Source organism: Eptatretus burgeri, chromosome 16 (assembly GCF_056783735.1).
Source record: "Eptatretus burgeri isolate ZD-2024b chromosome 16, Ebu_testis_v1, whole genome shotgun sequence".
Classification (NCBI taxonomy): domain Eukaryota; kingdom Metazoa; phylum Chordata; class Myxini; order Myxiniformes; family Myxinidae; genus Eptatretus; species Eptatretus burgeri.
Window position 1 is genome coordinate 67,785,490 of NC_140976.1, and position 15,000 is coordinate 67,800,489.

Below are 15,000 nucleotides of genomic sequence, written 5' to 3' on the forward strand. Positions count from 1 at the left end.
GGAGTTTCAACGCCTACTCCATCTCCCTCAACTTGCGGTTTCGTATCATGAGACTTTTTCCATAAAAAAGAAAATTAGCATGTACATCTGTTAGAGGGGTGTTGTTCCGTATCGTACCTCGCCGATCCGTGTCAAAGTGCCAAAGATAATTACAGAGATTTGTTCAGTTGCACCACGGTAGAAGCCTTTGCCTCATCTTTTCAATGAATCCCTAGCCTGTCATGTCATGAACTACAGAGCTTATGTGCCCACGTTTGGTCAGTTCCAACACAGCTCCACCATCAGCAATCTCCTCACATTGCTCGCTTGATTAATTTTATCATTCTCTTCATTTAAAGTCATGACCAATTGTTCAGAGTGACATTCTGGCCAGGGATGTAGTACGATTGAAAGAGGTTTGCTCGATCTTGAAAACGAGGCAATAAAATATTCCCCCTGATCTCAATAGTAACGACGGCATTGTCTGTTTAGTTTGGGCATTTTTGTAAAAGAATAAAGTTTTAAAATATTTCTCACCCCTGCCAAGAAAATCTTGCCATTGTGCAGCAGGGCTTACATTATTCACAGTAATGAAGTCTTTCCTCGAAAAAACTTCTGGTACACTTTCAACAAGGCCAGATATTTTATAAAAGTAATGCTTCCCTGGTTAGCAGGCAGTCCAAACCGGACAATTCGCATTCGCAGGTCCCCCCTCCTCCTCTCTTCTCTTCTCCTAACGATACAGAAGATAATTAATGTTTCAATAAGCAACGCGACGTGCTTAGCGTCTGGTGGTAACAGCATGAGATCGCAATTACATTGGATGGTATTGTTCAGACACAGCACCAATGTTGTGGGTTCAAATGTAAAAGAGGAAAGACTTGTGCTCTTAACATGTTATCTACAACCCACACAGCCCTGTGGTATACACATCATCAACGGCGACTGGCAGGATTGCTCAGTGTTGCCTTGATATATATATATATATATATATATATATATATATATATATATGTATATATATATATATATATATATATATATATATATATATATATATATATATATATATATATATATATATATATATATATATATATATATACATATATATATATACATATATATATATGTATATATATATATGTATATATATATATGTATATATATATATATATATATATATACACATATACATATATACACATACATATATACACATACACATATATCCTACAGTCTGTGTTCTGTGTTTGAAACTAAAGGAAATGGAATCCGACAATGAACTGTCATCCTCGTGTCAGAGAGTGTGCCAAATACCGAAGGAATGATGAAACCAAATGCCATCCCCTCTTGCTGGTGAATTGTAAAAATCCCATGGAATCCCTTTAACAAGAGTAGATCTTTGGTCCTTCATCGTGACTGATTCCAAAAAATTGCTTCGTGCCATCTGCAGACTAACCAAGGAGATGGTGGATTACATCCCTGGAAAGCAAGCTTGAGTTCTTTCCTCTGGGAGTCCTCTTTGGTGTGATATGCTGACCCTTAATAATACAGCCAAGTTTGGACATCTTCTTGAAAAAAGAAATTGATGAAATTATGGGATATCATGAATATGATGACATTAATGACATAAAACGGGCTAAGAGGATGGTCTACAATATGCACACTCGCTTCTAAGCTGTCTAACCTGGGTTCGAATCCTGACCAAGCTGTAAAATGTCATCTTTGTGTTTAACAGGCAGGATGGATTCATCAATGTGTGTGCCGTCCTTCTGAGGAATGATAAAATGGACATTAAAGATCACAAGGTATCCATGAAGAGTCGGGCGAGCTCTTGTCGGCACCCTGAACAAATTACAAATTCCTATCCTGACTTACAGAGGGCACTGCATCAGCAGCACATATGCACCCTCAGTTACTGATGTTACCCCACAGTCATGTGCTGCATACCAATACAGAATAATGACATGAACATAACAAATAAATACCTGCTTTAAGAAAACATTCAACAATTATTGCCATACCTTGACCACCTGTGGGTTGGCGGGTTGGCACTTCGTGTCACTTGTCACTTCGATCGTCTGACCATCTCCGTCTACCAACAATAGCCGCAGAGGTACGGTGAGGGGCTGCCCAGAAAGCACCGCGGTGTTCACCAGCTCACGTGACTGTGTTTGGAAGGCACAGAGAAAATGCATAATCAATCGTGCAGACGCAATCGGTGACCCACTGTGTAAAACATACCGATTGTAAAATTCAGTTCAATTGCAAAGCATTCATGTTGTAAGTTGACTTGAAGAAAAGCACAAAATCAGCACCGAAACTTGTGAGCACGAAGCAAATTGGAACCAGCTCCCGTGCACCACAAAGGTGGCGAGAGTACTGTGCAAGGTGAGAATAAGTTTGAAAGATGACCATCTGGAACGTTAAAACATTTAGGCCAGCGTGTCACAGGGAGCTGAAAAAGTTCTGGTGCACTTTTTTTTTGTTAAAATGACACCTTAATTGAATAATTTTGCTTTAGAAAAAAAAAAAACTTTCATTCAACCTTCTGATGAGAGTTGCCCTTATTGCAAAATGTACTCTGTACTCATTACACTGAGCAAGATTAATTATGGCTTTTTGGGTCATCAGTTGAAGAGTCAAACATTTCAATGACAAGGTAATTTGATTCTGCAAGTAGCTCATACATCCGTTTCTCCATTTGACACTACAGATTGTGCATTCCTGCAAACTGCAAAAACTGCTACGCACTTTGTATACAAATTTGGTTTTCACGTGATACGGAGCTTCATCATTACATTTAGTTAAGAGCAGAAACTAATCAAATGACGCATCGCTGACTATCCAGGGAGCGACTGAAATATGTAATGTAAATCCTGCACAGAATAAACATAACAATGGGCAGGTACACGCACACCGGCATTTTAACCTGACGCCCTATGATTGCAATGCGAGCTTTAAGTTGTCACACCTTCCATGTGACCACCATCCGTGATATCGTTTGCATGCACGTTTTGATGGAACTTGCTCTGTTGATTAAAAGTTTGTTTTGGGGAGAATGAGAGGTAAAATAGAATGAGGGGCAATAAAGGGGTAACTTGGAAGGGAGTATGATTCGATCAAAACAACAGCATGGGGTTCAATCCCAACTGATGGACAACGACTGAGTTGGTCTGCTTAGTGTCACCTCTTTGAGCATATTGCTCACAAAGTCACAATTCTGGGATCCAAGGTACAAATCCCACGTTAGACTGTGCTGGTTTTCCCGACGTCACGTAATTGTCCTCGTCATCCATATAATACATGTACAAGCTCCACATGCCTGATGTTGGCTTAATGGTTAGGGTAGTGGGCTTGTTATCCTCGGGTCCTGAGTTCAAATCCTGCTTGGCAAGTGAATTAATACCAGGTGGGGTTGATTCTGCCTGTCGTCCTTCTGAGGTCGGCAAAATGAGTGCCAGCTTGCTGGTATCCTGTGTCGGAGTGGCGACCCGTCCAGGATTGTACCCAATAGCCAAGGGGACTGCTGAGGCAGCAACGACGCTCCGCACAGAGTATGGTCCCAATGGATGGATGGAAGCTCCACCATGAGCCATGGACACTTTAAAAAAAAAAAACCCAATCAAGTTATCATACATGAGTGGCAAACTAAGTACTCAAAATCAAGAACCAAACCGAACCAATATCTGCCTTTGATCTGGTCGCGTCTTCACAAAACGGTAAAGCTGCACAAGATGATCACATACATTATTAAATGTGACATGTTTTTCAAAAAGATAACAGACAAAATGTGTTGCATTCATTGTTCTGTTCTTCATTCCATCACGGTTTGCGTAGAAGATTGTGTGAGAAATCGTGCACGACATGGATTCAGCAAAGACACCGACACGACACAAAGAAATCTAAACAAAGTGACGTGCAAGACTGTTCTCAAAAATATCAGATACCCGTCTTAGCGTCCCTTCAGATGAGCTCGAGCATCCACATAAAGGCCATTCGTTCGAGGTTTTGACTTCATTTGCTCTCACAATGTGGAATTTAGCTGGGCCTCCTTCCGCTTGAAAAACATCATCCAAACAATGGATGGAGAGTATGAAATTATTTTGCATTTGAAAGCAGGACAGAGTGCAGGACAAGAGGAGCAAGCCAATCACAGCATAATCCCACATTCTAAGGTTCTTGATATGGCAATGAACTGAGACCTTCATTGTGCTGTTCCTTTGGTTTCGATCTCTCATCACACGTCACCATTGAATCCAACTGTCAATCCAGCTTGTTCCACATTCCCGTCGCAATGAATATGACAGCCATGACATAATCAGCCAATCAAAAGTGCTCGTGTCAAATCACCTGGCACAGATTTTCCCAATCCCTGTCCGTGCTAATAGAAGAAACACAACTCCTCGCCAGGCTGTTCAACACACCACTCCCTGGAAAACCTTTTCTCGGGGTTTAAATCAATTAATGCATCAATTAAAGAAATGGTTAAATCATTGTGACAGGTTATTTGGTGCTGCAGTTTGCTTCATACACACAGGGTAATAATTACAAGCCTGAAAGGAAGTCTGCTCAAGGATTACAGAGGAAAACTGATTGGACAAATAAAAAGGACGCTTGGCCAATCGTACTCATTTTACATCCACATAGACATCAAGTACAGGATATTTATTCTTTACACGAGTGAATAACCTGTCCTTACAGACGGGATATTTTCCCCAGAATTATGGACGGGTTTATATCCCCAAAATTTACCAGGCTCGGTGGTGTAATGGTTAAGAGCGTCCATTCTGAGTCTGGGAGGTCAGCAATTAGAACCCTGGCTGCAGTCATAGCAAAGGTTGTATGTGCTGCTTCCTTGCTTGATGCATGGAATTTTAATAAAGGACAGAGAACAGACAAACAACCATTAACAAACAAACATAAATTGGCAATGATCATGGAGGCTTTTATGGGTCTAATGGCGAGGCTGCCCAGGTGTCCCATATTTTACAGGATGTCCCATTTTATACCTTCGATGGACACCACTCATCCTGTTTTTTCAGTACGATGATCAATATTTGAAAAAGGAAAGACGGCGTGCAGCACAGGCACATACTCCTCCATTATGGCAACAGTATACCATTAATAAGGCCAAGCAGCAGTCAGAGAAACTGCCATGGTGTTGTGGGACTCATCACACGGGAGTGATGCAACAGTTTCCAAATATGTTCAATTGCTTAAATTTGTTATTTGCAAATGAGATTGGAAAAACTGATGATGGAATACAGTTGTCAAAACATGCATTAAGAATAATTTTATGTTTGAACAATTTACTTAATTTATTTTTTTGTATACACTGTCGAAGCTCGTATGAGAGCAAACACAAAGATAATACAACAAGGGGAGCAGGAGACAAGAGGGCAGGAGGGGGAAGGAAAAAACATTGTGGAACAGAGACATGAGATCTGTGGAAGGGAGAGGGATGGGGCGGGGTACACGGGGTAAACAAGATGGACACTACAGGGACTTTCAAATCCTTACACGACAGGGACTTTCATGAAGGAAAGCAGGGCATTTGAAGGAGGTGGGTTTGGGGTGGATTAACGGGGGTAGAAAAGATCGAGGTTTTGAATGGAGGAAGATAAGAGATGGCGGTGAACAGCTGTTTTGAACACCTGGAGGGAAGAGTGGGATTGAAGAGAGTGGGAGTTTGTTCTAAAGGTGAGAAAAAAAAGAGAAATTAAAGAGTGAAGGTGAGCAGTGATTCTTGATTTTGGTAGTTTTACCAGAAGGGGGATGCTGGTGGACCTTGAGCACCCTGCAGAAATATGTGGGACAGATCACAGACAGAGCAGGGGGTAGGTACCAGGCCGGAGAGGAGACGGCAGAAGCCAAATTTATTTGTACATTTTTATTTCATAACATTTATTTGAACAGATCTTGGTAATATATAACAACATGCATTCAAAATGCTATAATTTAAAGGATATGAATATACAAAATAGAACCAACAAAAGTCCACTTCCCACTATGACATGGACATTCACAATGGGGCATAAGGACCCACAAAGGACAATGGGCAATAGGGCCGAAGGTCCCACAATGGGTAATGGGGCCTACAACAGCCAATTTAATCCATGCCTGAGTGGCCCATATTTTTTCCTCATATCTGGTCACCATGCCACATTGAATGAAGTTCCTTGTAAGGAAGCATATATTATTAGCTTATCTGCAATTGGAATGCCAGATAAGGTATCATCATCGTGCACAATCCGTCTTCTATTTCGACTTCTCTGGTGAAACCTCAAGACCGATCTGGCTGAAATTTGGCAGCAACGCTCCGCTCCTGACTAGTAACAGGGATTGTAAAGCTTGTTTCAGTCACGTGACTGGAAGTAGGTCAAAATGGCCGACTGAGTAAATTTTTTGCATGGGAGTAAAGGGGTAAATGGCAAAATACATCCAGACAAGGAGGTAAATGACAGAGGAAGGGTTGAGAATCACTGATCCAGAGGGTTCCTACTATCGTATAATAATAACGTCTAATAATATTTATTATAAAGCATTGCAGTGAAGTCTGATCCAAATACTTTTAAAGCAATATATGTATTTGTATATTGTAATCAGTAAAAATTAGTGTGGTAGATAAAAACATAAGAAAGGAAATAACTTGCACCAAAAACTTTAACATTTTCACGCTCACGCTGACGCTCACGCCGGGGGTATCGCAAGAGCTCTCTGTTCTTCGAACAGGCGAGCTAAAAATGGAACTATTACAAAGCTAATTATCAATTTACTTGGACCAAAAATCTGTCTGTCTAATCAGCAAAATGCCTATTTTCAAAGCCAGTCTTTCTGGATGGAATAAGAAGAAACAGGACTGGTGCTTTAACCCGAGGGTTCGACTTTGCAGAACGTGGGTCCAATGGACCCAGGAACTGAAACAAAATTAACTTGCAAAATCTATTGTTATTTCTATTCTTATTGTTCTGTTTTAATATACAATGTTTAGGCTCATGGACGATATTTGCAAAAAAAAAACATTTTTTGTTCTTGTTTTTTGAAGAAAACAAAAAAAAGTAATGTTTATTTATTTATATTTTTAATATATATATATTTTTTTTCTGGACAAAGTTGCAGCTACTAATGCAGAATATGTGCAAAAAAAAATTGCTCAGAAAATGTCAACACTGATTTTTTTTTTAACTTTCCATCAACAGACAGGGAAATGAAACAAAGTAAAATACTCGGGAAAAACATTGATATACTGGGGGAAAATAATTCATATACAAGCCTGGATTCCCGAATTTCTTACATATCAATCATGCGTGACATCTCATATGCTAACATGACATCACATCAACCTTCGAGATGTTTTTGCTACATCTAACCGTCTTTTTTTTTGTATACCTTGTCGAGGCTCGTATGAGAGCTAACACACAACGCACAGCAAGGGGTGATGAGACAAGAGCGGTGGGAGTGGGAGGGACAAAACAGTGGGGAACAGACACATTAGGAGATCTGTGGAAGAGAGAGGGATGGGGATGGGACGGGGAACATGAGGAAGAGAAGATGGACATTACAGGGACTTTCAGGAAGGAAAGCAGGGGAATTGAAGGAAGCGGGCTTGGGTGGATTATCGGGGGCAGAAAAGATCGAGGATTTGGATGGGGGATGATAAGAGGTGGTGGTGAACAGCTGTTTTGAAATCCTGGAGGGAAGAATGGGAAAGAATTTGTTTCTTTTTTTGCACGAAAGAAAGAAAGGAAGGACTTTGCACGACGGAGGATTCCCAGTCCGCGACTGGCTTTGGAGGCGAGGTTTGAATTGTGGCTTTCCCAGGAAAGGTCATGGCAGATAGTGAGACCCAGAAGCTTGAAAGAAAGGACTTCTTCCAGAGGATTGTTGAGAATGTGGATGGGGGGGGGGGGCGGTTTCCAAACGATCCTTTCGAAGAGACATAGTGAGAGTGTGAGATTTGTCCTGATTGAAAGACATGTTCCACGTGTTGGACCAGTTTGTGATTTTATCCAGATCTGCAGTGAGCGAAGAAGCTGCTGCTTGCCGGTCTGAGGGATGACCGAATGTGCGGCAGAGGATGGAGTCATCAGCAAAGAGATATAGAGGATTTTCCAGAGAGTCGGAGAGATCATTGATGAAAACCAGAAAAAGTATAGGGCCCAGAACGCTACCTTGAGGAACTCCAGCCTGGACAGGAAGAGGGGATGAAAGAATTCCATTTAGGGCCACACGTTGACTGCGACAGGAGAGGAAGTCTGCGAGCCATGAGGGGAGATGGTCTTGGATACCATTGGAAGAGAGTTTGGTGAGTAGGCAGGGTGCCAGACTGTGTCAAAAGCACGTGATATGTCCAGGGATGCGGCTCGGATTTCCTGTCTGGCATTGAGGACCTCCATCCATTGATGGGAGAGCAGAAGCAGCATATCCAGGGTAGAGTGACCTGGTCTGAAAACAAATTGATGATCGGAAATCAAGCCATTGGAGAAGAGGAAGGATTTCATGTCTGAAGCGATTATGGATTCCATAACCTTGCTGATGATTGGGAGAAAGCTGATTGGTCTATAGTTGCAGGGATCTGTTTTGGCACCTTTATTATGCAGGGCAGTGATGTTAGCTGATTTCCAAGCAGATAGCAGATGACGTTGAGCAAATGAGAGGGTGAATAGAACAGAGAGAGGGTGAGCAAGAGCAGAAGAGCAGGTTTTTAGGACACATGGGTTGATGCCGTCTGGACCGGTTGCAGAATCTGAGTCGAGCTTTGAAAGCAAGCTCTCCACCTTGTTCGGAGAAAAGGACACAGAATCCAGGGACATTTGGGTGTGACTGAGTTAGGTGGGTAGAGAAAGTGATGGGTTTAGGACACAAGATTTAGCTGCAAACACCGAGTTTTGGCATTCAGCTTTATCACGTGCGGTATCAGCAGTGTGGCCATTTGAGGTAAGGGAGGGGATGGAGGGGGAACATACACCAGAAACAGATTTGATTAAACGCCACCAGGATTTTGAGGAAGGAGAGAGGTTTGAGAGTTCAGACTTGAGATGAGAAAGATGTTGTTTTCTGGCTCTCCTGAGGGTAGATACACACTTGTTCCGAGCTTTGTGGAAGGAACTGAGATTGCCCTCAGTTGGGTTTGTTTTCCATGAGGCAAAGGCAAGTTATATCAGGACAACTGCCTCGCCACAAGCTTCAGTGAACCAAGGGCGGGAGGAAGGGTAGGACAACTGAACACGAGAGGGGATAAATCTGTGCATGAGGGAGAGCAAGTTTCTTTGATAGAATTCCCAGGATGAGTTGATGTTTGAGAAAGTAGTGATAGGAGACCAGTCTGTAAGTTTGATGGCTGCTCGGAGACCCTGCCAATCGGCTTGAGTGAAATGCCAGACTCGACGGCGGTGAGATGGTTCTCTGATGACAGCCAGAGAGATGTTCACTTTGACAAGGACGTGGTCAGAAGAATCGATTGGAGCGGAGAAAGAACAGCAGATATTGTCAAGGAAGTTTGTCAAAATCAGATCCAGAAGAGATGGAGTACCATTGCTTGAGATCCGGGTCGGGAGGTTGACCGATTGAGTCAGTCCCAATGAGTCGCAGAAAGCTTTTGCTGAGGTGCCATGACAGGTGAGAGAGGTACCCACACCTTGCCAACTGGCATGACGACAATTGAAGTCACCACATAAGAGGAAGAGAGAGTTTGGATGAGAAGATAGAAGATGGTCCATGTTTTCGGATAGTGAGGTGTAGATGGAGTCATCACTGTTAGGTGGACGGTACAGTACACATATAAACATGAGGTGGGAGTGGAGGGGAAGCAGTTGCCAGAGGTATTCCTGGGGTGTGGGGGAGTGAGAGCAGTGCATGGAGAGTGAGGAATCGAGTCTTTGATGAAGAGAACAACACCTCCACCAGGACGAGGCGCAGGTCTGTCATACCGGAGGAGGGAGTAACCGGGGAGAGATACTTGGGAGTCAGACATGTCTTGGGAGAGGAAAGTTTCTGTTAGGCAGATCATATCTGGTTTGTCAGTGGCAGCCTGTATGGAAAGATCTGAAAGGTTTGAGCAAAGGCCCTGGATATTTGAGGTCCACACTTTTAATGAAGAGGTCAGGGATGAGGCTTTGCATGCAGGGGGAGGGGGGGGGAAGGGGAGGGTAGGACAAGGGACGAGGGGGGGAGGTAAGGAGGGTTGTTGAAGAAGTGTGAGGATTGCAGAATAGCTTGGGGAGGAGCCCGAATGAGGAGGAGAAAAGGCTCTGTGGTGCTGGGGGAGAGGGGGGACAAGAGAGGGGGAAGAAGGCAGTTGAGGGTTTCAGGAGGTGGAGTGAAGAGATGGAGGTGAGAGGGCAGTGGAGGGAGGCAGCTTGGTGGATGAGAGGGGGGGAACTTTGAGAAGGATGAGTGAGGGGGATGAAAGGTGGGAGAAAAGTGAGGGGGGAATTTTTGAGAGAGGTGAGAGGGAGGCTTGGAGGGAGAAGAGTGGGATGGTTGCTTTGAGAGTGAGGGGTGAGAGGGGTGAGTTTGCATTGAAGTTGGAAAAAAAGAATGGTTGATGGAAAGCGAACATTCATAGCAAACTGTGGTTTTGAAAAGTTTTCGGTCAGCGATGCGATTTAACACATTTCTTGATGGATGCAATGAAGGCGAATTCAGAGAATGGAGAGAAGAAGCGCTGTAATAGTTGGATTTTTTAGGCAAGGAATGAATGAGAGGTCGAAATGAGAGCAGTCTGTTAAAATAGCAGAAGAGTAGTGCATTATGAAACAGTCAAGAGTACCACATGTGTGAGAGAGAAAGATGAAGCATTATAAGATCGTTTTTGTTGTTAATATTAATGTATGAGAGAGTTCAACAGATTGGGTCATGGAAGTGTAGAAAAAAAATCGAGGAAGAAGACGAGGAGGAAGATAAGATGAAGAAGAAGAAGCAAAATCGGGAGAAGGTTAGTGTGTTGTTGTTGTTGTTGGTGTTTTTTTATTTTTTTTTTTGAGATAAGAAATAGAGATTAGTTGGGAGAATGGGGGATGTTAGGAAAGTGGGGAGGATGGAAATTGAAGGTAATGGGGAGGATAGAAATTGAAGGTCATGGGGAGAAAAAAAAAAGTGATCGAACACCGAGGGGAACCGGTCAGCCTCAAGCCGAGGCCAAGGCCTCGGCCTCAAACACCCGGTAAGAACGTCGACAAAAAAAACTCACAAAATAGCACGATTTTTGAAACAAAACCGAACTAGGAACACACAGTAACATGTAGGTGAGAAAATAAACAGTTAGAATGGGACAAATAACGACCAGAAACTTAACTTTGAGAACGTCAGCAGAGAGCCCCAAAGGAGACCTCTCGTCACTCCAAACCCGGAACCGGAAGTGAACCGGAATCTAACCGTCTTACATGGAGACCAAAACCATTCGATTTGCTGAAGTAATGTCGAGGCAATGACTAAATACATGTTAAGTACATGTTTTTATTGATAAAATAAATAAACCTACGTAAAACCAAGCACTTGAAAACATAAAATGAAAAATAATAACACAAAATAGACTATTCAAACTGAATGGAAAAATCGGCCGTCCTGCCTGCAGGGCCTAAAAAACACAGGAAAAAAGCACACAGATATAAATCTCGTCAAACCTCATAAGTTAGGAAATAATGAAACGAAAAAGAAACTTATCTTTGTCAGAGGGAGAAACACGGTGGGAAAGGATTTCAAAATGGAAGAATACTGGAAGGTGCTTTGGAAAAAGGTGCTTTCAGAGCTCTCTGCTGATGATCTCAAATTAAGTTTCCGGTCATTACCTGTCCCGTTTTAACTGTTTATTTTCTCACCTACATGTCACTGTGTGTTTCTAGTTCGGTTTTGTTTCAAAAATCGTGCTATTTTGTGAGTTTTCGTCGACTTTGTCTTACCGGGTTCCTTGAGGCCTACCCATCCTTCCCCTCTTGGTGTAGGATCGTTTATATTTGTATTCTTTCCTGATTACCTTCAATTCCTATTTTCCCCACTTTCCCAACGCCCCCATCCTTCTCAACTAAACACTCTGTTTCTTGTCTTAAATAAAAAAAAAAACACCTTTCTCCTTGCATACTCAAGAGTACCGATCCTTCTTCTCACTCTTCTTCTTCTTCCTCTTTCTGCTGGCACACCATGTTTATTCTACTTGAGCTGACCCTCTCTCGCCATTACCTTCACAATTTCTTCCTACAACCTTCCATTCCCAAATCTTACCTATCCTTCAAAAATATATCAAAATTAATAATTTTCCTGGATCCTTTTGATCTGCACACCTCCTGCAACCACGTGTCTCTCTCCACCCTCTTCCTGATATTTTTCTTCGACCCAGCAGCTTCACTCTGCGTTTACCGTTATAAATTCACCATACACCTCCACAATTTTACTTGAACCTTTCCTTTTTCCAAATGTAATGCAATCCTTATTTAAAATAAATAAATATATTCACTTTTGACGATACACCTCCAACAGCCACGTGCTTCTCCCGTAACCACGTGATCTGTTTACAACCTCTGCGTTTACCGATCCAAATTCACCATTCACCTCACGATATTTACTACAACATTTTCATTAGCTAATCTGATGAAAACTCTCTCAAACAATGATAATAATAATAATAATAATAATAATAATAATAATAGGGATCTCTTATAATGCTTCGTCTTTCACACATGTGGTTCTCATTACTGTATCATAATGCACTACTCTTCTCCTATTTAAACAGACTGCTCTCAATTCGACCTTTCATTCATACCTTGCCTAAAAAATCCAACTGTTATAGCATTTCTTATCTCCATTCTCTTTATTCGTCTTTATTGCATCCATAAAGAATTGTGTTTAATCAAATCTCTGACCTAACCTAATCAAATAAAATCTGACCTAACCTCTGACCTAATCAAATCTCTGACCTAAAAATGAAAAAAAACAGTTTGCTATGTGTTCACTTTCTATCAACCATTCTTTTTTTCCAACTTCAGTGCCAACTCACCCCTCTCACCCCTCACTCTCAAAGCAACCATCACACACTTCTCCCACCAAGCCTCCCTCTCACCTTTCTCCCTCAATTCTCCCCACTCACCATTGTATCATTCACCCCCCTCACTCACCCTTTTCAAAGTTGCCCCTGCCCCCTCTCATCCACAACGCTGCCTCCTTCCCCTGCCCTCTCACCTCCATCTCATCACTCCACCTCCTCAAATCCTCAACTGCCTTCTGCCCCCTCTCCCCCAGCACCACAGAGCCTTTTCTCCTCCTCATGTCCAATGAACTGTTTGCAAAGCTTGAAGCATTCACCTGCCATCTCTAAGTTTCTAACAGAGCTATAGTTGAAGTCAACCAGTGTCGTTATCAGCTCTTCACATCAAAGAGGGGCAACATGATTTCAGCACAATTCCCAACATGCAGAGATTGCCTGGTCCAGCATGCCAAGCGGGCAAATTATCAAGCAGCCATATGGTATAGATCCCTTGAATGCACTCCTGAAGTAATCCCATCAACAGATTGTGAATGGTCTACAAATGACAGCGGTGACCTTGAGATTCTCTGGATGACTGGTCCACCAGCTCCATCAGCTGTTTTGGAGCTCATGAGCTGTAGCTGTGTACGCCACTGTGATGCAAAGGACTTACGTGCATCCGAAACGGACTGAAATGCACTAAGATGTGTAAAAACCAGATGTGTGACAACCAATATGAGGATGACGAAGCAGACACAGACGTAGCCGTATATGCAGATGATGAAAGTGATGATGATGATGATAGCGATAAAGGAATGTAAATCTAAGACACTTACATGACAGCTGCCTGCAGGTTATTCTACCTATTGAACAAACAAACAGCCTTAGGGTGTCAGGGTGGTAGCTAGCGTTCAAATTGCTCAAAAATATTACATTTCTACCAAGTTATGGATTTTTAAACTTTCACCGTCAAAAAATGTGTTTTATCCCAAAATTGGTCATTTCCATGGCAACGTCAATCTATTTGAAATAGGTATCTCATCCAACCTTGTATGCTAATACATCTACAGTGATAAATGGGCTTTTGATACTTTATTAAATTGAGAAATATTTAAAATGCTCAAAAAACTGGGTTTTCTCTCCATTTACCGAGAAATGCAATTCAAAATGTGATGTTTTTACCCTAAAACGATATATTTATCTTAAACCTACCCTCATACTATGGAATTTAAAAACTGCCCAGATGCATCAGTATGTGTTTATCGTTTAAATGGTTCAAAAATCATTTTTCATTTCTGAGAGATGAATTTTTAAAGTTTCACAATCAAAAACCATGTTTATTTTAACCTTAAAATGGCTGTTGCCATGGTAACCGGCAATTGAAACCCAACACATAGCACACTAAAATGGTTGTACTTTACATAGCTATTTATTCCAAGTCTCAAATATGTTGTTTTTTTGCAGATATTTTTTCTACAGTTTAAATTTCAAAAAACACGATTTTACTCCAAAAATGCCTATTTTCCCCCAAAAAAATAAAGCTACCGATTTGGAGTGGCAATCATACCCAAAAAGTTGGCCCAGACAAAAATCTTTCCAAAAAGTACAGTCAACCTTTGCCACCTGAGATGGTAATGAGAAGTCCATTTTGGGTGATTAGCCCATGGCCGAAGACACCTGTTGTAAGGAATTTTTAAGTTCAAAAAAATGACTTGTGTGAGTCAACAAATGCTTAGTCTCCATTCTAGTGATGAGCATATTATTGATGATGATAAGCCCTGCTTCTATTCTAGTGACTGAAAGCTAAGCTTCATGCAGAGACTGATGTTTCACATAATGTAGGAATTGTTTTTAAAATTGTTGTCATGGCAAGGCTACGTATAGATTATTTAATATCGTCACACTGAAGGCGAATGGCAAACCTTTAGACACAGGTGGTGGACAATGAATGTTTTCTGTGATCTAGTTAGTGTTCTATTAAATTTCTTATTTTAGCTGAACTTATTATGTTTTTATTATTTAACGTCATCGAACATTTATGTTTCTTTATTGGTCTC

At 41.7% G+C, this 15,000-nt stretch overlaps 1 protein-coding gene across 2 annotated transcripts in view; it reads right to left on the reverse strand.

The window, feature by feature from the left end:
• The window catches only part of LOC147011258 (transmembrane protein 132E-like), a 508,369-nt gene that overhangs the window by 156,684 nt on the left and 336,685 nt on the right, over positions 1 to 15,000 (reverse strand). For both annotated transcript variants that reach the window (XM_085858598.1, XM_085858597.1), the window contains exon 5: positions 2,007 to 2,150. In XM_085858598.1, coding sequence (XP_085714724.1) covers positions 2,007 to 2,150 — 144 coding nt within the window. The remainder of the gene's footprint in view (positions 1 to 2,006; positions 2,151 to 15,000) is intronic.